This window comes from Lepisma saccharinum, chromosome 9, assembly GCF_977018435.1.
Source record: "Lepisma saccharinum chromosome 9, izLepSacc3.1, whole genome shotgun sequence".
NCBI classification, from domain to species: domain Eukaryota; kingdom Metazoa; phylum Arthropoda; class Insecta; order Zygentoma; family Lepismatidae; genus Lepisma; species Lepisma saccharinum.
Window position 1 is genome coordinate 68,816,057 of NC_139237.1, and position 22,239 is coordinate 68,838,295.

Below are 22,239 nucleotides of genomic sequence, written 5' to 3' on the forward strand. Positions count from 1 at the left end.
CTTACTTTCGAGTAAAAGATTCCGAAGAACTTTGCGGTGGCGGAAACGCAGGCATCACCCATCCCATCTCTTCACCCCACCCCTAACAGCGGTGCTTGGAAGGGAACCAGCGAAAAAGCCCTTGCCATTGTTAACAGCCTTGCTGGGATACAAGAGATCTGACCAATAAGGACGTTTGAAACCCACGTGACTGTCACCGAAAGAGCTCTCCCCCCAATTTGTGCTGGAAACAGCAAAAGAAGACGGCCGCGCCATCTACTGGCCACCGATGGAAATGCAATTTCAAAGCGCAGCGAGGTTTAAATGTAGCTTCCACCTCTACTCCTTAACTCCTCTATGCTTTCACTGTGCAAATTCGCTAGTTTAGTTCCTTTTCATCTTCATTCTATGTGTGTTTTTAGGAAACTGAATTGTACAGCCAACAGCAAAAGTAACAGTAGGCGAATTGTCCAGCACCATTTTCATTCAGTCTGTTTTCCACAATGTTACGATCATGCATTGAAATAAAAACGTCAATAAACAGAAGACATGTGCCTCGCTTAAACAGAATCCATTCTTTGAAACAAGACAGGATGTAGATAAAAATACAAGAATGTAGCGATCAACAATTTGCCTACTACAGTAAAAACTGCATATCCCGGAACCTCTAAGAAGGAAACCTGTAAATACGGGGAAAAAAAGTCCCCAGAACGGACCGATTTTATACCTGAAAATGACCTGCTTAAGGCGGAAACCTCCTTAACGCGGAAACGGAACACCATTTAAAGACCAACGAGATGTTTTTATTCTCAGTAAGACGGAAATTTCTTCCTTTATTTTTTTCGCTCGCAAGAAAACTATGTATGCAATACTGTAAGTGGAACACGCCTGTGTTGCCACTCGCTTATCGGTAACATTGTCGATATGAAAGTGCGCTACAATACTCAGCTGTTACGATTCCGTTTCTTTCTTTCATCTCTTACCCTCTTTCTCCACATTTCTTTGTTTCTTTCTTTTTCTTCACCTCTCTTATTCCATCTTTCAATCTTTCTCTTTCCCTCTATGCACATCGCGCTACGACACCAGGGGTCCCGGGTTCGAAAAGATACTGTAAAAAGAATACCAACATGTTGTGTAGTTACATAATTGTAATCTCTGCTATGCTTATTGCGACTGTATGGCATTTTTATTCATGTACGTACATGCATTAGTACTCTTACATTATAAGTAATGCGAAATGTAAATCTGTCTTCTCATTATTTCCTGTAGCGCTGTATACTGTATTTAAAGTCAACCCTGTATAAGAAGGAAAACTGTTAAGACGGAAAATTTTGCTGGGGAACCATCATGTTCCGGGATAGACAGGTTTTACTGTATTATATTTGCCATTGGCTGTACTTGTGCTGGAACACAACTTGTTTTCTTCTTATTCGTGTTTTGTTTTCCGGGTTCGGGAATTGAAACAAAAAAAAAACTAATAACACGCTGATGTGCAGTTTGCCTACTTATTATATTTATCGTTGACTGATCAATGAATTATTGTTTCGATTTCGTTTCTAATTGCACCTTTGTGTCTGAATTGAACGCTTATTGGAACTCTCAAATGCACATTTCGCTTATCTTAAACATACGAGTTTTCATTTCTTTTAAGCTGAATGCCATACGCGCACATACTCTCTTGCCCAACACGGCATGGCTGTAAACAGTTTGATTGCTTCTTTTAGGTAGCCTTCATGGAAATCAACAAATCGTTATGCTTAGAATAACAGCACCTGGTGTGACCTTTCGAATAAAGCAACATAAAACTTGCGTCGACCTTCTCTAGGACAATGAAGTCATAAAACCACATTCAGCGAAATGCGTCGTTTACCAGACGTTTTCTTCTGTTCGTCCAAAGTAGCTCAGGGTTTCCCCACTGCTTGTTAAATGTTGACAGGAAATGCATAAAAAGCAAGTTCGTGAACCAAGATTAAACGCCGGAAGTGATAGCACGTCAAATCTATTTTCCAGCAAATGGATGTGATCGAGTGCCACAGTTGTTTAATGATTTCCAATATGAACATTGCAGTTGCTTGATTGTGTGATAATTTCCATGGCTTCAAGATGATGAACGCGCCGTATTCTGCAAATGGAGGGAACTCGTTGGATCAACACCAAGTAAGTGAAATATTGAATAAGTTCAGTGAAAGAAATCGAAACTTGAACTGGTGGTCTCTCAGTTCCACGATGTTAACAACTTCAATTCGTGAACTTGATGTGTGTGGAGTGTATGTATTGTATTTTTCTCATTTATATAATTTTCCTGCCACTTTTGGCTATGGCGACGATGAGGATGAAATTGATAGAGGGGTACTTACAAAGTAACACCCACGACCAGGTCAAGATTCAAATATGGAACCTTCGGCTGTGAGATCGTGAGTCTGTTTCTCAAACTCCTCTACATGATGAACCATTCAAAATTCTTCGTCCCGGCGTTCAGACGCCCCCACCCCCGATATAGCTACACGGAGTGTAGGTACAGTATGTAACATTCTTATTCGTACACACGGATTTTCAAAGAAGATGCTTTAACATCTGAAAGGAAATTCACTGTTTTGAAATTGTTTCTTTACAATTCAACAACTAATATCATTAGGAACAAAATCTTACCCAAATTCTGTATAACCAATGACAATAATAAATTAAATCAAACTGAAAGAGAAACATGCCATTTTTTGTACAACTTTTCTATTCGTACACTTAATAATATAAAAGAAAAAAGTATATTCAGAGCAAATTGACTAACAGTTCTAATACTTTGATGCGTATCTTTTGGCTTTAATTACTGCTTGACACCTGTTCTTCATAGAATTAACCAGTTTCCGACATGTTTCAGAGCTTATTTTATTCCACTCGGCTTGCACAATAGTTTTCAACTCTTGTTTAAACAGGGCGCCGACCTTCCAAAATTTCTGTGTGTGCATATCAATGGCGGTTAGATCTGCAATTATCAAGTATTTTATACTTTAAACAACTTACATGCACAATGATTGCAAGATGCAATGATATTATCAACACGTTACTAAAAGAAAATACCACATTCATATAAATTAAAATGAAAAACTTCATAAATGCAAATAATTTTAATTGTATTGCAGAAAGAACTATGCAAGGATTTTGTTGTGAACAGAAACTACAAAATGACTAATTTTATGTGCCAAATAATAATAATAATAATAATGACATGTTAACTTTCAATATAAAACACATTCCTTCTTACGTCATTTGCACTTATGAATTTGTTTGCAATTTTGGTAATGTCAATATTTTTAGTCATTTCTTTATGAACTTGCAAAATTGCCAAATCATTCAATCTTTCTTGGGTCATTGTTGACCGCAAAAACGTTTTCAATCGTGTAAGTGCTGAAAATGACCGATTAGAAGTACAAGAAGTAACAGGTATTGTTAAAATCACCCGTACAAACTTCACAAATTCTGTGAGCATTTCATGCATACGACCAGTTTTCTCTACTTAAAATATTTGTAATGTCTGACAAGTTGGCCACTTTTTCTTTGTTCGTTCTGCACACATCTAGAAACATGTCCCTGTGCAACGTTAGCTTGTCTTTATCAGAGTCTGTCCCATAGAACTGCAGAATTCGATCAGCACCAATTTGACCGATAGCAAAAGCTTCAAGTTGTGAAATAAGTTCCAAAACCTTTGTTTGAAATCTACGATTTAGCAAATCCACAGCCACATCAATTATTTCAAAAAATATTTGTCTGTACATTTCCTCCGGCGTTTGATACGTATGAGGATCACTACCTTCGTCGTAGCGTTTTGTTATCTTCCTTTTTCTAGGCAAAACTGGTTCATCAATGTTCAATTCCTCCGCTTTCCTCATGGTTTCATTCCACAACTCAAAAAAATTATCCCTTTGTGAAGCTAAACTTGCAGACAAAGGGTGCGTTCCGAAAGTCTTAACGAAACGAACGCATTCAACGAAAATAACTGGGCTCGTGAATCTGGTGAAACCAGTTATTTTACGGACTTATGTGACACTCTAGGCGAAAGCGCAGGCGCAGCGTTTTGTTTAGAGAAAGTTTCCGCATGGCGTCAGCGGAAGGAATGTCCTTATGGCAAAAATAAACTCCATTATGGCCACTGTTACTCATTTTAATCACATTCTAAGAACGGTCAAGGGATACTTATCTTGTGCATGTTGCTTCATATCGCTATCTGTTAAAATTATAATACATTTTCCGAAGTAGTGCAGTTTGAATCCATCAGCACGCGCTTTGTCTCGAAGGAGCAGACGATTTTCACGGAACAAACCAGCATCCTGGCCCGTGCGTTTGGTGAATCTCGTTCTTGCACGAAACGCACGGATGCGACTTTTGGGACAGCATAATGAAACTCACGAAACGCACGGAAGCACTTATGGAACGGCCAGTTACCATAACTCGTTTAACGCGTTGAACTCGTGCGACTTTCGGAACGGGTCCAAAGTTTCCACCAAAGTTTTGATTTCTCGGTATGACAATGATTTCTTCTGAAAAGAAGAATGAAGTTGTTCAATCCTGCCGAAAACCGAAATTAACATTTTCAGGAAAATAAGAAATCTGAATTGATGTAGGTTTGAAAAAATATCCACTAGCCTTCCCACCGACTTCACTTTTTTCTTCTGACAGATCTTCCAAAAATTTCAAGAGAACGTCATAATTACTTTCCAACGATTGTAGTGATTTCACCCTCACACACCACCTTGTGGGACCGAATGGTCGGAAAGTCAGTCTGGGAATGTTTTTTACAACACTATCTTCGTTGTCTTCTTGTAGCGATTGAAACACTGCTAGCCTCTTTGGCGAATGTCTTACAAATTATATTAATTCACGAAGAATCACCATTCGGTTTATTCTTTATTGTGCTCAATATCGGCAAGTAGCTATTTTAAAACAATTGTTGACGAATGGAGTAGGCGTATTGTAGTGTGTCACTTGTAAGGAAACATCAAAGCAAGCCGAAAAGACGGGATTCTAATCACAATATACTTCAATTGTTATTGTGGGGACTGCCTTTGACTTGGCCAGAGACTGGCAAGGAAGGGAAGAATGTGTTGCTTGGTTGTCTTTGCACAAACACATTTGAAACAATAATGTTTTAGAGGTTAGAAATGTTAACTTCCATCTCAATGTTTAATTGCTTATTACTTTTTGATAATGGCAAGTGAGAAATATTCATTTTATTTTGTTTAAATCAAACTAAAAATCTTGTGGGTGCGGCGCACCCACAAGATTATTTATGTGGGTGCTCGAGCCCCGGAGCACCCACGTAGTCGGCGCGCATTGGACTTGACGCCTGCTTTATGGACTCACCTCTTCAAAATTGCCCATATATGCTCAATGGGATTTAAGTCTGGACTTTGAGCTGGTGTTTGTAGTAGTTTGGACACATTCCATATTAGCCAATTCATGTTAACTCGCGCCTTATGCTTACTGTCATTGTCTTGTTGGAATCTGTAGATAGGCGGCATGTCCATTTTTTGGGCGCACTGCTTTACATTGTTCTTCAATATGTCCAAATAGACATATGCATCCATGATACCAGCCCGACCCTGTGGCCGAGTGGTTAGCACATCGCGCTGCGACGCCAAGGGTCCCGGGTTCGAATCCCGGTCGGGTATGGTTGTTTGTGAATGTCCATTTTCATCCATTTCATCATTTCATCACTCATCCCCATCTTCGCAAATTAGCCAAGAGGCACAAAACGCGAAGTAAAATAAACTAAATCAATCAATCATCCATGATACCATTATAAACTGGATGGTACCAACACCTTTGGACGACATACAACCAGTGGCGAAGCGTGCTGTCTTTGGAAGGGTAGGCACAGGACGGAACAGGGATTGTTGGGGGGGGGGGGATGTGATTTTTTTTAACAGTAGTATGTTAAAATATAGCCCGGTGAAAATAAAATATAACATATTGCCTGAATCTCGTCTACTGCTGTTCGAAAAAGTCGGGATAGTGATTGTAAAGGATAATGTAGTGATTAACGCTCTCGCCTTATAATCAAGAAGTAGAAGGTTCGATTCCCCTTGGAGGCATTGGTTCAGATTCTACTTTAATATAGTCTCGATTAGATATCTGAGAATAAAGTCGCTTCTGTCTCGAAGGTCAGAAAACAGTGACAATGGGACTCGATGTTCTGACCACGCGTCACCCAATGAAAAAGCCGTTCTGTGAGGCCCAGCCCTCTTACATCTCTTATATTAAAGCTGCTCGTAAAAATTATTTGCTACTTCAATAACAATATTGTAAATGTTTCTCGCATTAAAGAAATGGATCACTTGGTCGTCACTTAGCGTTTATTTCTCTTTAATGCTGACTTCCCCGGCGGATTGGTTATAACACCGCGCTACGACAAGGGCCTCAGGTTCGAATCCCCACGTGGGCATAGGTGTTCTTTGTGAGTGACCCTTCGTCAATGTCATCGTATTATTGCTCATTCTTTCTCATCTTCCCAATTAGCCAAAAATGGCAGAAAGCCAAGTAAAATAAACTAAATCTATCAATCAATTATTTCTTTTTAACTCTTTTATGCACATAATTCTTCTTCAACACGCGACTTTTTTAAAAAATTATAATATGATTTAGAAAATAATGAAATTCTAAATGAGAACACGCCGACCAGAAAATTTCAGTAACATGGATTTTCTCTATACGCTTGCATTGTACTTTGCCCCATTTTAAAAGTAGCGCGTTTTCACTTAATGTCACTAATCATGAAAGGAAATTTCACCTCAATATCCCTTTCCTCGAAGAAATAAAATACTTTCCCCTCTCTGAATCGAGATTGGTGTGGGGCACATTCAGCAGCTAACACTTCGCGAAAAGCGGTTCCTCAAAAGATCTGAAAGCACTAAACTTAACACTGGTAACCAACTTGCATGCATTATTTGCAGTTAGAATTCTAATAATGCCTACTTTGATAGATTAGGAGGCCAGGCTTAGAGGTGTTAGCAACACATGTTAGCAGCTGGGTGTGCTCCGCTCCCGGCACAGCTCTGAATCTTCCATGGTAACGCTGCTTCAACAAGCTCTGTGCGTCCACTGCCTGCTTCGTTACGCGCTCGTACACGATCGGCACTCTTCGGAAGTCAGGGAGAGAGGGTGAGAGAGAGAAAAGAGGCCGGCCTCTCAGTTTACGTTACAGGCGAACGCGCCCCTGAAATTATGTTTTCCCGCACGAATCACATAGGTTCTTATGGGACCAGCTGAGTCACTCAGGCGGGCCTCGCTGAATGCGCAGATTCGGTTCCAGGCAGGGTTGCAAACTTGCGGTAATTATCGGAAGTCCTAGAATTTCAGTTTTCTTAAATTTAGCGTCGTTTAATGAAATTTATAAGTAATAAAATAATTCGTAATAGACAAATATATTAGGGTAGGCCCGGCCTCCGAGCCTCTTAGGACGCTTCGCCACTGCATACAACCCCAAATCATTAATGACCCACCACCGTGTTTAACTGTTGGACTGTGTTAATGTGATAATTGTCTTTATTTGATTTTCTCCAGACCCTATTTATCCCATCTGACCCGTATATATTAATCTTGGACTCGTCTGACCATATGACACTATCCCAAAATTCCTGGTCCTTGTGGATGTGCTCTTTCGCGAATGAAAGTGTATTCCTGCGATTCACCTTATTTACATACGGCCTCTCTCGTGGTATTCTGCCATGATATCCATGCTTCCACAAGGCACGTCGGACGGTTTGATCGGATATCATCTTGCCAGCAACATTTTCTACTAACGGTCGTAATTGAGGAACACTTTGTCGGGAGTTTTCTCACACTCTTTTTAAAATAAAGCGTTCATCACGTTTATTCAAATCTCTCTTTTGGTTTTCTCGGCACATTCTGTGTTGAACCTTCCTCTCTAAATTTGTTTACTATGTATTGAACTGTGGAGTGTGATTTATTGACTGTTTGTCCAATTTTTCTTAACGAATAACCTCTAAGAGCCAAATTTATAATAACATCCTTCAGATCGGAACTAAGTTCCTTCACCTTGCCCATTTCGAACACGCTCATAGATAGACGATAGGCCTACAACAATACCTACGCCAGCATTCCGCTTGACGGGGAGCGCGTCTGCATGTTCAAACTTGTTACGAAGTTGCAAACTGCACGAAATCGCTCGAATAGCGGTAGCGCTGTGTGCGAGGAAGATTCAAACTCTTGCCTGTAGCAATAACAATGTTGCATGAAACAGCGTGTTTTTCTCTTTTCACACAAATTATATGCTCTGTTTATACACTTTGAACATACATTTTTATTGACATTTGTTGGTGAAACCTTCATTAACATTAATTTCCAGGTACATGAAAATGATTATATTTACTAGTAGATATGACATTTTTTCCTCGGAAATTCTATGTGTACGAATAACAATGTTACATACTGTATCTCGGAGGCTCCGGTTCAGATCACTTGCAAATAATAATAATACTAATTAATCGACCTTATGCGGGAAATTTGACTCCACCATTTTTTATTGGCAAATAAGAACAATGCCAAGCCTTTAAATTTATCCTTTCTTACTAATAACAAATAAAAAACTATGAGATGTGAAAAAGAACCTACTTCCCATACTTTTTTTATTGTCATTTTATGACCTGGAACTTTCTGCGGATGGCTCTTTAAGAAACACTGGTTTAGGCAAGGTGGAATGTACACCCAACGGCAAAAGAAATAGTAGGCGAATCGTCCATCACCATTTTCACTCGGTCTGTTCTCCACAACGTAATGATTATTGGTTGAAATAAAAACGCCAATAAGCTGAGAATAATATGCGCCTCGAATCAAAATAATTCCATGCCTTAAAACAACATAGAATGCAGAATAAAAAAGAATGAAAATAGTGATGGACAATTTGCTCTACTGTTATCTTAGCCGTTGGCTGTACGTGTAAGTAATATGTACGGTGGGAGTCACTAGTATTGCTCGGTAATTTGTCCATGACTATTTTCATTAATTTTTCTCTTACATCCTATGTGTTTTTAAACGATGTGCTGGTGCAGAAGTTGTCAACAGCTTGTTTTGAGTTTTCTTTTAATTCTTGAAGCTCTTATTGGGTCAAATAAAGTGCACGAACATGGTGATGGACAATTTGCACGGTAATACTCATGGATCCCACTGTACGTTAATACCTCTCAAGAATGACTCATACTTGCGGAAGGCAGCTTTTTCTACTTCAATTTACTCGTACGATTGTCGATTAGTAAATTTGGCTTATTTGCTTGAATGCTTTTTTTTTACCGTATGTATAATCAACCCAAGAATTATAGCGAATAAAGAAATAAAAGACTATAGAGAATAATTTTTATTAGGTTTGTGAGTAATAAATCTTTGAAATAATTTGAACCATTTCGCAAAAATAAAAATCCCAGTACAATTTGCCTAAAACATTTACTGTGCAGTTTCATCTTTTACACTTTATTTAATTAATGTTTTTGTTGGGGGCTGGTGCCCCTTCAGATCTCCCCTTGTTGTACAGGTTAATCTGATATACAAATATATTTTTCATTACAAACGAAAGTTGGGTATTTTCATCGTAATATTACATAGAAGTTGTGGAATATATTGGGCAGTGCTGTATTAGAAAGTAATATATAGTTAATATCAGTTTTTCAAGCAACGCTAAATAACAAAAATGCAACATCATATCAGAGTTTTCAGAAGAAAACTTGGATATTTTGCATTCACATTTTACTATTCTATTCTGATTGCCACACGGTAGGCCCAAGCTCGATCCCCAGGGTAGTTGATCTCAGGTGAGATGTTTTAACTAACGATGTGCTTGCATATTCGAGGCTCATCCTGCCTGTAATAAATGGCTACCAGAGGGCAACCTTGGGAAGTAAAGGCAGCCGGAGCGAGGTGTTGATCACATCACCTCAGGTATAGCCGAGTTCGAGAATGTATGGGGCCTACCTCCTATGTGCCTTCATGGCATGGTGCAATACACAGGAGATAGCTTTATCTATGGCTTCTATTCTAACAAAGGATTCGTCCAATTGGAGGACCTACATATTCTGAACCTCGCCGTTTTGATAAAGATATCATTATTATTATCATCATCATAATTGTAAGTCGTGATGTAACTTGTTACTCGTGAAAAACTAAATATGCTGACCAAGGCAGTAATTTATTTTATTAAAAACATAAACTAAACGTAACATTCTAGCAAGGTCTTCTTCAGACTCTGTATCAAGTACAGTTTGTACTTGATACAGAGTCTGAAGAAGACCTTGCTAGAAGGTTGAAAGTTACGTTTAGTTTATGTTTTTAATAAAATAAATTACTGCCTTGGTCAGCATATTTAGTTTTTCATAATCATGGAAACAAGGCTTTTAATGGTGTTATAATTGTTACTCGTGTGTATATCATTTACAATGTTCGTTTCATTTGTCAAGCGAATATCTCGTTTCCTTTGATTTTAGAACACCGAGAAGACACCACAAAGTCAACAAGAGAGGTTAAGATACTGGCAAAGGTACCAACGAACACTCTCTCCCACTTCATCCGGAGCAACATTATCGTCCTATTCTTCCGTTGGCATCCAAGGAAGGAACAACACTCCAGGTTTCATCCCTGCCCAGATCGACTATCCGCTAGATAATATCTGCACTGGAGGAGACTTCAGAAAGGTAAAATATTCAAAGATATCATAACTGTTCAGAATAAGCCCTGCTTTGTACCGGTATCTTGTTTGAAAGCTTGACTACCGGGGACCTCTGATGTGAAGTAACCAAGCCAAGGTGAGGAAACGCGTATTTCTGAAGCTATGGACGCTTGGTTTTGTCAACGCAATTGTTACGTTATGTCACACAATCTTACCGATTCTTTAAATGAAATCACTCGCACGGAATTCTAAAGCATGTTTCTATTGAAAAATATAAGGGTGCTGAATTATAGGCACTAAAGGTAGTAACATAGGCAGGCAAGTAAGCACCAAAAATTAAAAATAATAAGGCCCAGAATAGTTGGTGAAAACGTGAACTTGTTATCAATTGTTGTACGGTGGGATTCACTAGTATTGCTCGGTAAATTGTCCATGACTATTTTCATTAATTTTTCTCTTACATCCTCTGTGTTTTTAAGCGATGGATTTTTATGTATACTGGTGCAGAAGTTGTCAACAGCTTGTTTTGAGTTTTCTTTTAATTTTTGAAGCTCTTATTGGGTCAAATAAAGTGCAGGAACATGGTGATGGACAATTTGCACAGTAATACTCATGGATCCCACTGTACTTGAATTGAAATTTTTCCATGCTATTGTACTTTTCTCTTTTTTGGTTCTCTTACTTTCGGCTAATCACCACGACGATGCCGAATGGAAGTTTGCAAATTAACGAAAAGCAGGGGGGAGCAATTTTGAGGCAAGTATTCAAAGCAGGCGCTGAATCTCAAAAGTTAAAATAGTCATTTATATGCACTAGAAGAATCCAATCAAAATTAAACAAATTTAAAACGTTAAAAAAAGCAAAAATCTTCAACCTAACTATAAACATTTCGAAGATCGCTTATTAATTGATAATAGCAGTGACGTTGCGTGCGGTTCGCATACGAATGTTCACAATAATGTTTTTGCGCAGATTTACTCCTCTCCCTTGTAACTTCATCTTAATTGAAAAAGTGAGAATAACAGTTCAATTTATTTTCAACAATTTCCCCCCAAATTCACGCTATATTTGAAGTAATACAAGAAGACCTAGGGAAATTGTCCCTCTCCCCCTTAAAATCCACCAGGTTTAGCGAATTCTCGCTAAAGTTTGCAACTATGTAGCACAGACATTTTCGAGTCCCCCTAGACATGCCTTGAATATGCTGCACTCTGGTGCCCAATGTAAGAAGTATTTCTGCTTGAATCAGTGTTCGCACAGCGAAGTGAACATCTTCGGGATATAGTGGCCAACAGCCCCTTAGCTGTCAACTCTATGCAACAAGCACAGCAATTGTGTTCAACGCCCTCCGTGGAACACCGTGAGAGTCAGTGTTACCAACTATGTAGAGGAGTTATCGACGTGCCAGAGTAAATTGTGTGTATACTCGTACATCAAACATAGTATTTTTTCGAAAAATATACGTATGTGTGTGTGCATTTAATATGTACGTAATTTAAGACGTATACATGAGTGTTCATGTGCTCATGCCTGACTAAAAGATGCTAATAATTAGCGCAAGAATAAATATCTCATACAAGATAAATAGGGATACCTAATACCGAAAGCGAGCCTTTTAAATAGAAATGAGGATCAGATCAGACTTGGTAACCGAGTGTAACGGTCTCGTTCGAGACTTTGATATGACTTGAAAAATTTGCCGAAACAAATTTTCTTATTATGCAACATCTTCCGACACGCCAAAGAAAGCCATATTTTGTTTATAGTAGAACTACTTACAAAATCAATTATTGACAATTGTAAGTCTGTGTTACGTGATGTGATTGCATATATTCAGGATGAAATTAAGTTTTTTTTTCGAGGGTTTGTAAGGTCGTAACGAGGCATCAGGGAGAACAAAGTAATTGGGGAAAATGTTTTGTTTTTAAGACCACTAAAAGCTGTGAAAGTTTGTGCCGTGACAAACTGTACAAGTTTCTTATACTTCGAGACTCGAAATTAGACCAAGACGAAAACGAGACACAGAAAGATGTTTTTATAATCGACACGATGTCGAGAACGAAACAGGCATTAACAACTCTGGAATAAGCCGAGATTCTGCCAGATCTCGTTTGATATCATCACGATACCAACCCTAGAGGTAAACTTCTTGAAAAACTCGGTGTGCGAGCTGAAGCTGTGACGAACACAAATGTTACAACGTTGAGTTATGATGACTTTACAATGTGAATTTATGACCGTGCATGCCTAGAAACAACTGACAAGCGTAAAAGTAAGCAGTTAATAAAACGTTAGTATCTTACTCTTCTCACATTTCTCAAACAACTTTCATGGTCAAGCCTAAGGCTTGCCAACCTTCCCAGATTGGCAACGGGAATCTCCCGGAATCACTGTCCCGGTCTCCAAACAAACTTTGTTTTCACCCGGAATAACAACGAAATTTAATATTATTATATTTTTTACTATTATCTTTTTAATTTCTAATGACATGCTTTTGCCAAGCGAAGAAATTGCAAAACAAAAATTAATAATAAAATTCATATTTTGAAGACTCCTGATCATGAAAAATGAATCATAGTTTAAGTAAGTGGAAGGAAGGAGAAATAGAAAGTTTTACCACATTGTTGCGCCAAAATGTCCATACACGAACTTCAGAAAACGAAAACAAAGGTAGCCTATTATTTTTGCATCAAAGTCTGGAGACTTCTTTATTTCCGTCCACCCAATTTTGCATCATTCTATAGATTTAGTTCGTAGTACATTACAGTGGGATTAAGTGCGTTTCAGTGTTGTCATCAAGGCCGCCCGCAGGATTTTTCTCGGGGGGGGGGGGTGCAGCAGTGCTTTCCCCCAGTTAAGAGAATTGTCATAAATCATCCCCAGCACTAAGATAATTAATTTGCATAGATCGATACTCGGTGGAGGCACATAGTGGTTCGGATCCCACTTTAAAACTGTAGGTCCAGTCCCGATTAGCCTTTCTGTTTAATGATTGAGTTGGTGTTTAAAGTTCACTTTATGCACAGTAAGGCTAATCGGGACCGGACCTACAATTTAGAGTGGGATCCGAACCACTATGCCTCCACCTGGTATCGAAACCGGGACCCCTTGATTACAAGGTAGCCTTTCTGTGCATAAAGTGGACTTAAGACACCAACTCAATCAATCAATCAATTAATTTGAATAGTCTGCCGTCTTTCACGGCACTCCTCCTACATGTTTTCATATTACATTTTCATGTTTTAAATCATATGAGAATATCCAGAAATCTCAAGGGGGGAAGTGCCCCATGGCCCCCCTCTGCGGACGCCCTTGGTCAAAGGCGCAAGCAGGATATTTCTCGGGGGGTCAGAATAAGATTTCACACCTTGCCCTGCGGTCATAGAAACTTATATTGTACAGTTTATTATTATTTTACAAATAATAAATTTTAAATTGAATAGAAAATATTTTGGTGTTGTTGACAGACCTGAGTCCACTCCTTCCTTTCCATAAATATATATAGCTAAATTGCTTATGAATAGTTCTTTGTCTTTTTGTATTTTTTCACAATGCACAGATATCAAACAGAGATCACAATATTCTCCTTTACGCACCGAAGGGTAAGGTAAAAAAGAAGTAATTAAAAAATAACGACACGTGAATTTTTGTGGTCAGTTCCAGACTGCGAATTTTTTCACTACCGATCGTCGGAATTATGAAATTTCCCTTTCCAATTGTGCCCCGCACACCTCTCAATATGATTATAATGTATCTGGTAATAAAAGTTATCTCGTTATTTTGTTGGACGTAGCAATTAATTGTTGTAACTTACAGCCTGTAAATCACAGAAAACAATATTATTTGTAATAAAATATTGCTACATTTTCACTTTCCTCAGATATAACAGTGACCAGTGCCCCCTCTGCCCCTCCCCCCCACCTTGCGGGTGCCCTTGCCGGTCGTCCTTCCCGATTGAACTTTTCCTTCGTTTATGTGCCGGTGAAAAAGGCAATACGCTAGCAGCGCCCGCATGTAAAAACTCGTTCCATTGTTGTACCGTAATTATCGTCCTGGTGCTTAGTACCTGCCTATGAAATGCAGGTCGTAAGCAGAATTCTTAAAATGTTCCGAGTTCAAAGTTATCCGAGAGAAAGGCAGTTTCGGTAGGAAATGTCGAGGAATAGATATGGGAGGAAAGTGCTAGCGTGCGGTACTTTCATATGTTGAATAAACCCATTGTAAAAACTTAAACTTCACAATCTTGTAGTACGCAAAGTCACATCGCCACATTTCCAACACCCTTCTAATAGCTTCCATGCCAGTGTCGCTACAATCTTCGTCCTCACCCGGCTGGGCTGTGACGCCATTGATTTATGGAGCAGGTATAGGACTATGAGTGGTTCTTACAGGGGTGTGGGTTTGCGTTTTGCACATATCACGGCAGGTGGATGGAACAGCCAATCATAAGAGAATATCACCTGCGTTTTTTTCTATTGGACGGGCGGCGCCAGAATTTTTCGACCGGGTGGGTAGAAGCTCTATATTGATAAATTCGGGAGGGCAGTAAAAACGTGAGTTTGACTAACACGTATCTCCCCCCCCCCCCTACTCCCTCTCTCACTCGAGATTTCCCTCTTACCTTGTGTAGAAAGCGATTTGGACACAAGGAATTCATCAAACCTAATCATCGTGTCCAGTAATTCGTATCTTTTACAGATCATTTGGGCTGTAAGGGTGACCTTTCGAACACACTCAAATGTCAACCTCCCTCCTGAATAGTACACTCTGGAAACTGTATTCTTGCAGGCAAATGCGTCTCTGGCGCCTGTAACCGCAGTGAAGATAATCCTCTTGCTGCTTCGTGTCTCCTTGAGTGTTTGTGTTCGTCCCTTCATGACATTCATCTAATTACTATTCAACCTCACCGTCACCATTGGTCAAAACTAGCAGAAAATCAATTTGAAATATAACAATGAGTCAAATCAGTCTTGATTACTTTCCACAAATAAAGTATCAATAGTTGATAGCACATCGAAAGTTGAGGTAGTAATTTCAACTCCACAATGCTTCATTTTTTTTTATCAAATCAGATAACTCCGCCAACAACGACGTGGTATTATCTAAATCTCAATATTTTTGTCCGTACGTGAAAGAAGTAGTTTAAATCTAAGGCCAATCCATGGGTGTCTGGAAGGAGGGGGTGCAAGGGGGCAAGCCCCCCTGGAAAATGGGGTCTTACCATAAACTTATACATTGCACACATATATTTCATTTCATTCACATTTATGTTAATGATTGGAAGGGTGCCGCAGGAACATGATAGCTTCAATTTTAATAAGTGTATTTTTTTTTTAGAGGGCAGCACTATTATCGGGGGAATATGTCTCGTTTGTCTCCCCTTGAACAAATTACCATGCTTGCCCCTCCCTGGAAAAAATGCTGCGGACATCCTTGGGCCAATCATAATAATAGTGTAATCCACCTATTAAATGGACGCATCTTATGTTATGATAAAATGATACGGTTGACGGAGTTATTTCTGTATATCGTCTCTCCGATCGCATAATGCTTTAGTTTTATAATTAAGGGGTCCTGCGTTCAATCCCCAATGAAAGTTAATACACACTCGTTAGGACTACAGTTTAACATTAAGATCTAGTGACAATTAGCCTATTTGAGCATGTGGGCCTTTTAAAAAAAATCACTCTTGGATTATTATCCTGATTATTTATTTTGTTATTTAATTTGGCTGCCTCATTATAGGTATCTGACATCCTGGAGTCAAGGTTTCTTTCCACCCCTTCCTTCATCATCTTTGAAATTCATGCAAGTTAATCATAACTGCATAACTGATAGTGAAAATTTATATGTTGGAGGAGAACTTGTAATATCAGTTCAGTAATTCTATAGATTTTTTCCAAACCTACAAAACTGTTACATTAAAATTTGGTCACCTCGGTATGGTAGTGATTGTGATTACTCATTATTATTATTGTAATTTTAGAAACATTGCATTATTTGAAGGTGACAGTTATGTAAAAAGAAACTGTGATAGAATAAAGAAAGTGACACATCAAATTACCCACGGAGTGGTTATCGCAGTATGTTATGATGCCCGGGTTCGAATCCCGGTCTGAGCATGGGTGTTTTTGTGAGTGTCCTTCATTATCATTCATACACATCATTGCGATTAAATCAAAGAAGATGTTTTTATTTGTTTACTATTGTTTATTACTTTGATCAAACCCAGGCAGGGATTTATGTGGATGTCCGGTGCGGACAACATCAAGAACTCACTCCCATCTACATCGTCGCCTTGTAATCAAGGGGTCCCAGGTTCTATACTCTGTGGAGGCACATAGTGGTTCGGATCCCACTTTAAACTGTAGGTTCAGTCCCGATTAGCCTTACTGTGCATAAAGTGAACTTAAAACACCAAATCAATCAATCAATCAATCACTCAGTCCCATCTATACACAGTTTCAGTTAGTCTATAACCTTTAGCCCAAGTCATGCCAGATGGTTAGTTTTACTTTTTATACTTCCAAATTCCTAAAATCTTTTTTCTTCAATATATGGCTGACTTCAAAGCAATTTTTCCCCATTGAAGGCTGGAGCTGCAACCCTCCAAATACTTCTAAATCCTGATTAACTCTTGATCGTATACCTCATAATTGTGAATATCCAATATAACTTACTAAGCCTGTTGGTTGCTTCTAATCATAGCAGTGTTCATTAGATTACATTTAAAAAAAAGGGTTCTGATAGCGCCTTTAGCTTTCCAATTACAAAATTAAGGAAGTAGAAAGAAAAGCTTAAATTAATTTCATTCAACAAAGATATTCTCTCTAATCTTTGTAAACTTACTTATTAGACAATTCGCCAAATGACAGTAAACCTCGTTATGGAATGAAACTTGTAAACTTTCTAGTATCTACAATATTCACAAGTAAAATATACATGGAGTGAGGACCAGCCAATACTTACAGAACCATTTACATTTCCTTAATTGTATATATTTATTTAATTTGATTGGGTGGGCAATCGGGTAGCACAGGAATTTTTGGGTGGGTGCTTGCCCACCCGTGCCCACCCCTGTCGCCGTCCGAGGCCGGAAATAACACTGGTCCTACTGTATATCGCTTTGAAGTTTAGAAACTTAAGATGGCGTAGTTGTAAAATAACTTTTGCCATGCACATTTTAAAAGTAATTTCTGAGTAGTTAATACGCAACTTATCTATTCTCATCTATATATTATTATTACGGCCTTCCCAGTTCACACTGTTGGATTTGGAGTGTTGTTTTAGAATTTATTTATTGAAAATTTGTAGGTATTGAAAAAATCAGGGGAAACCTGCGATTGCTACCCATTGAAGCTTTTTTTTTACGTGAAATATCTACCTAAAGGGAACTTTACACGAAGTCGATGGCTATTTATCTAGTCTTCTTGCAGTGCAATGTCGACGCGCAGCGTAGGTCAGACAAAATTTGAAGTGATTTTAATTTGTTAATTTGTTGCAGTTAGGGCGAGGATAAGGTGAAATTGTTAATGTTAGTGTTTAATGCATGAAGTATCTCCTTACTATACCTGATATAAGATTATTTCTGTCGGCCAACTTAATCGATTTCATAATATCATCATCATCTTCGCGATTAGGCAAAAGTGGCATAAACGGAAGTAAAATAAATGAAATCAATCAATCAATAAGATTATTTTTGGACTTCGCCCATTCCTTCCATGGATTTGGATCAGAGAAATGCCTACAAAATTTCATAAGGAAGGATATACGTTACCACATGACCACATGACTTTCTTTGTTTAGCGGACCGCGACGTGCTGTATTGTTAAAATTTTGAGTGAAGAGAGAAATTTAACTCTTGAAATATTGAGGATAAAACATTAATAAACAAAAGATGTGGAATGTTTTTCTTCATATTGCTTTCATATTAATGACAACAGACACATTTTTGGTCCCGGGTTCGATACCCGGTGGAGGCACATGGCACAGTGGTTCGGATCCCACTTTAAACTGTAGGTCCAGTCCCGATTAGCCTTTCTGTGCATAAAGTGGACTTAAAACAACAATTCAATCAATCAATAGACAAATTTATTTTGTACTAGATCTTAAAAATGACCTTGAATATTTTATTCTTCATTTATTTGGTTCAGAAATTATTTGTACGTATATTGCATATGCAAGGTCTTTGAGTGTAAAGAAGATAAATGTTTAGTTAGTTTGCCACCAGATGGCTTTGATTTGGAAAGGGACGTGGCTAAGAAATATCGGAGGTCGGAGGAAAGCAAGCCTCGAGTGGGAACTTCACTTCCCACTGATTAGCTGAGGTTAAAGCACGTTAAGTTGAGTTCTTTTGAGTGTTAAAAGGGACATACTTGGAATGGAAGAAAGTCCAGGGAGTAGCGGTTTTTGTAGTGGTTTAGTATTTTAAGTTGTTTTATGTAGTGTATTTAGTGGAATATTTTAGTTAAAGCACAGCACACTTTGTTCTATTCTGAGATAGGAATTTTTGGGGGAAAATGAATATTAAAATTGGATATTAAAATGAAATTACTATAATCCCCTTTTGGTTAAATAAAGTGTTAGGAAGTCTTAGTTATGTAAAGATTTAATTGTATAATTGAATTGTTTCTTGATTATTTATTGAATTTAGATTAAGGTTTATATTCTTTTCATTATCATTTATGTTCTATCAAACCCTTCAGGCATGATGTTGAATAAACCTCTTTACTATCAAGCCTTTACGTATAATTCCTTAAAACCTACAACTTTACAGCTTAAGCCTTCCACTGCCATATTTAAGTTACATTTCTGCTAGGTTATTGTACCGACTTTAGTTGTAAGCCTTGTCTCCTACATTAAAGGACAATATTTCTTGTGTAAATAATTGTAAAGAACGTGCAATAAGAAGCTGGTCATACACCACACGAGCCTGATACAAATGTAATACTATCTATGAAGATAACGTCATTTGTGTCGTTAAGAGTTTTAAATTCACTTTTATGTTTAGATTGGATAATTGAAACTGCATCTACAGTTTAAAATAGGGTCCGAATCGGGAATCGAGCAAATACAGTATATTTTGCTTACACGATACTATCGGGGAAGTTCAAGATCCTTTTTCGCCACCTTATTATCATCATACTCACCTTATGCCAGGCACACCAAATACTTCAACGTCGCATGAAAATATTAAATCTATGTTCTTTTCTCTTTACAAAGTATCGTTGTTTACGTGTATAAAAGGCTATAGATGCTTCTCAGACCACTGACATTAACAGCGAAATTGTGCGGCGAGAGGTTCTAATCTGACAAAAAGAAAGAAAAAAAAAACCTTTCGCAGAAGTAATGTTAATGCTGCGACCATTCGCCGAAAGACAAGGGAAACCTTTATGTGCTAACGATCCAACGTTTTACCATCCGTTTGCAAAATCTACCGCGGCTGGTTGTCACATTAGAACTCTTGTTGTTGCCAGTTTGCTCAATCTGTATGGTAGAAGAGGACAGAACGTTAACGCCAGTCAAATGAAGCCCTAGTGCAAACCAACCTTTTTCACACAATCTCACGGAGTGGACTTTGCAGTAAGGTATGTTCTTGTTTGTATTGCAGGCAAGAAAATGCTTTAGTATTCTCATGTGTGATTTTCTTTTGTTAAACTTTGCCTTTGCAATAGACTCAGTGTCTGCTTGTTTTTCTTAATACCCCACACACTACGCTAGTTCAACAAGTCTGATGACATTCACACGCGACCATTCAGTGGATCGTTTGTCGACCGTCTGTGGACCGTAAGTTCATTTGGTTAGCCATGCGTACATTAATGAGTTTAGTACTTTATTTGCGAACCTTCCCAGTAATCATGGGTCCCTGGTTCGATTCCCTTTGGCTGCACATCCGGATCCCACTTTAAATGTAGGCCTTGATTAGCTCATTACGTAAAAAATGGACAAACCATTTTGCATTTGATATTTTTTTAATGGTAAAGTAAAATGCTCAATATAGCAAACGAATACTGAAATTTTAAAGCGAGATACCCGGGTGATATGATCCTCCCGAACCATATCAAAGATTCGGTCATATTTAATATTATTCTTAATTATTTTACTTTTTATATTCACTATGAAAACGTTATGAAAGATGAGATATTTAATAGTTGAACTAATGACCTAATTCTGTCATTCGAGAAGTTTAGAATTTGTTATTTGCAAGCTTCTTGAAAGCAAAATCTTTCATTGTTGACAATTAGTCAAAAATATGTGTTCTCAGTTTTAGAATCAAACTATTATGAAAGCCATAAGAGCTAAATTTCAGTTGGAGTTATTAGTAATATAAGCCTTATGGACATTGGGAAGAAGTTTTTAAGAATGTGACAACTTTATAGTAGAGAATATTATAGAAACTTTAAGGATCATAACTGTTGTGTTAGACATAGAAAAATGAACCTTATGGAACATACTGTTTAATCTTTAGAATATTGCCATTATACACAAATTAGTTCTGCATATCACAGCTGTAGCTATGTTTATCTTTTGTGTCACGGGAGGCGCTCTGCTTGACATGCGAGGATATAAATACAGCTTCGGAACCTAATTCAGGGGCATTTTCATCACCGACTCCGATGGATTAACATCTTAAATACACAGCTCCCTTTATGGGAGGGTTCAAGAACTCAGTCTTCGTTCCCAAATTAGCTTAGAGACATAGTTATTCTGTCGTATGGGTAGGTTCGCCCTGTGGACATGCTAACATGTCACCATACGAAAGAATAAGTTCATTTCAACTTTATTTTGAAGTTTTCTGAAATTTTAAATAAAATCTTCACAAAATAATGTTAAATTTCGACTCAGAACTTACTGTTATTCTGACGCATGGGTAGGTTCGCCCTGTGGACATGTTAACATGTCACCATGCGTGAGAATAAGTTAATTTACGATTTCTTTCAACCTTTGTGATAGTTCAGTTTCATTTCTTCGAAACTTATACGTAATATATTTTTCAATTTTTGCATAATGCAACAGGACTTAATGTTATTCTGCCGTATGAGTAGGTTCGCCCTGTGGGCATGCTAACATGCCATCATACGGAAGAATAAGTTCAGATTATTTCGTCTCCATGATTATTATTTATTGATCAGGTTATTCATTATTGATATCTGGCATGGTTAGGTTTCGCCCTGTGAACATGCTAACATGTTGCCATACCCGATATCAAGTCGATGTCTCTAATATTTTACGAATTATAGCAGTTTGTATTTCTGCATATATCTTGAAGCCAGACCATAATGTCCAATTTATATTAAGATCGGAGTCAATACTTAAAACCTTCGCCAGTCGCGTCAAAGTCATGCTTCATTATGTCAAGGAGCGTTCATAAAGTTCCAAGCAAGCGCCTGGTCGTCTTTATATAACTGATATGACAGCTTGATCCATATTATGTAAATAAAATGCAAAAGTCGCGTAGATTTAATTATAAGAAAGAAATCTGTTCTGTCCTTTATTTATGGAGATCTGTAACTAAGATGTAAATTTATATAAAGTATCTCGAAAATAAACCATCTTCAGGAAAATAATTGCCCTTAAAGAAGCCTACTGAAGAC

The 22,239-nt window shown here is 38.0% G+C and overlaps 1 protein-coding gene across 1 annotated transcript in view; it reads left to right on the forward strand.

Annotated features, from left to right (window-relative positions):
* The first annotated feature begins 1,805 nt into the window (after window positions 1–1,805).
* Window positions 1,806–22,239, forward strand: part of LOC145992116 (calcium release-activated calcium channel protein 1-like) — an 85,138-nt gene continuing 64,704 nt past the window's right edge. Inside the window, exons 1-2 of the mRNA XM_083128362.1 lie at window positions 1,806–2,136; window positions 10,464–10,670. Of these exons, the coding sequence (XP_082984488.1) occupies window positions 2,083–2,136; window positions 10,464–10,670 (261 nt within the window). The 5' untranslated portion in view covers window positions 1,806–2,082. The remainder of the gene's footprint in view (window positions 2,137–10,463; window positions 10,671–22,239) is intronic.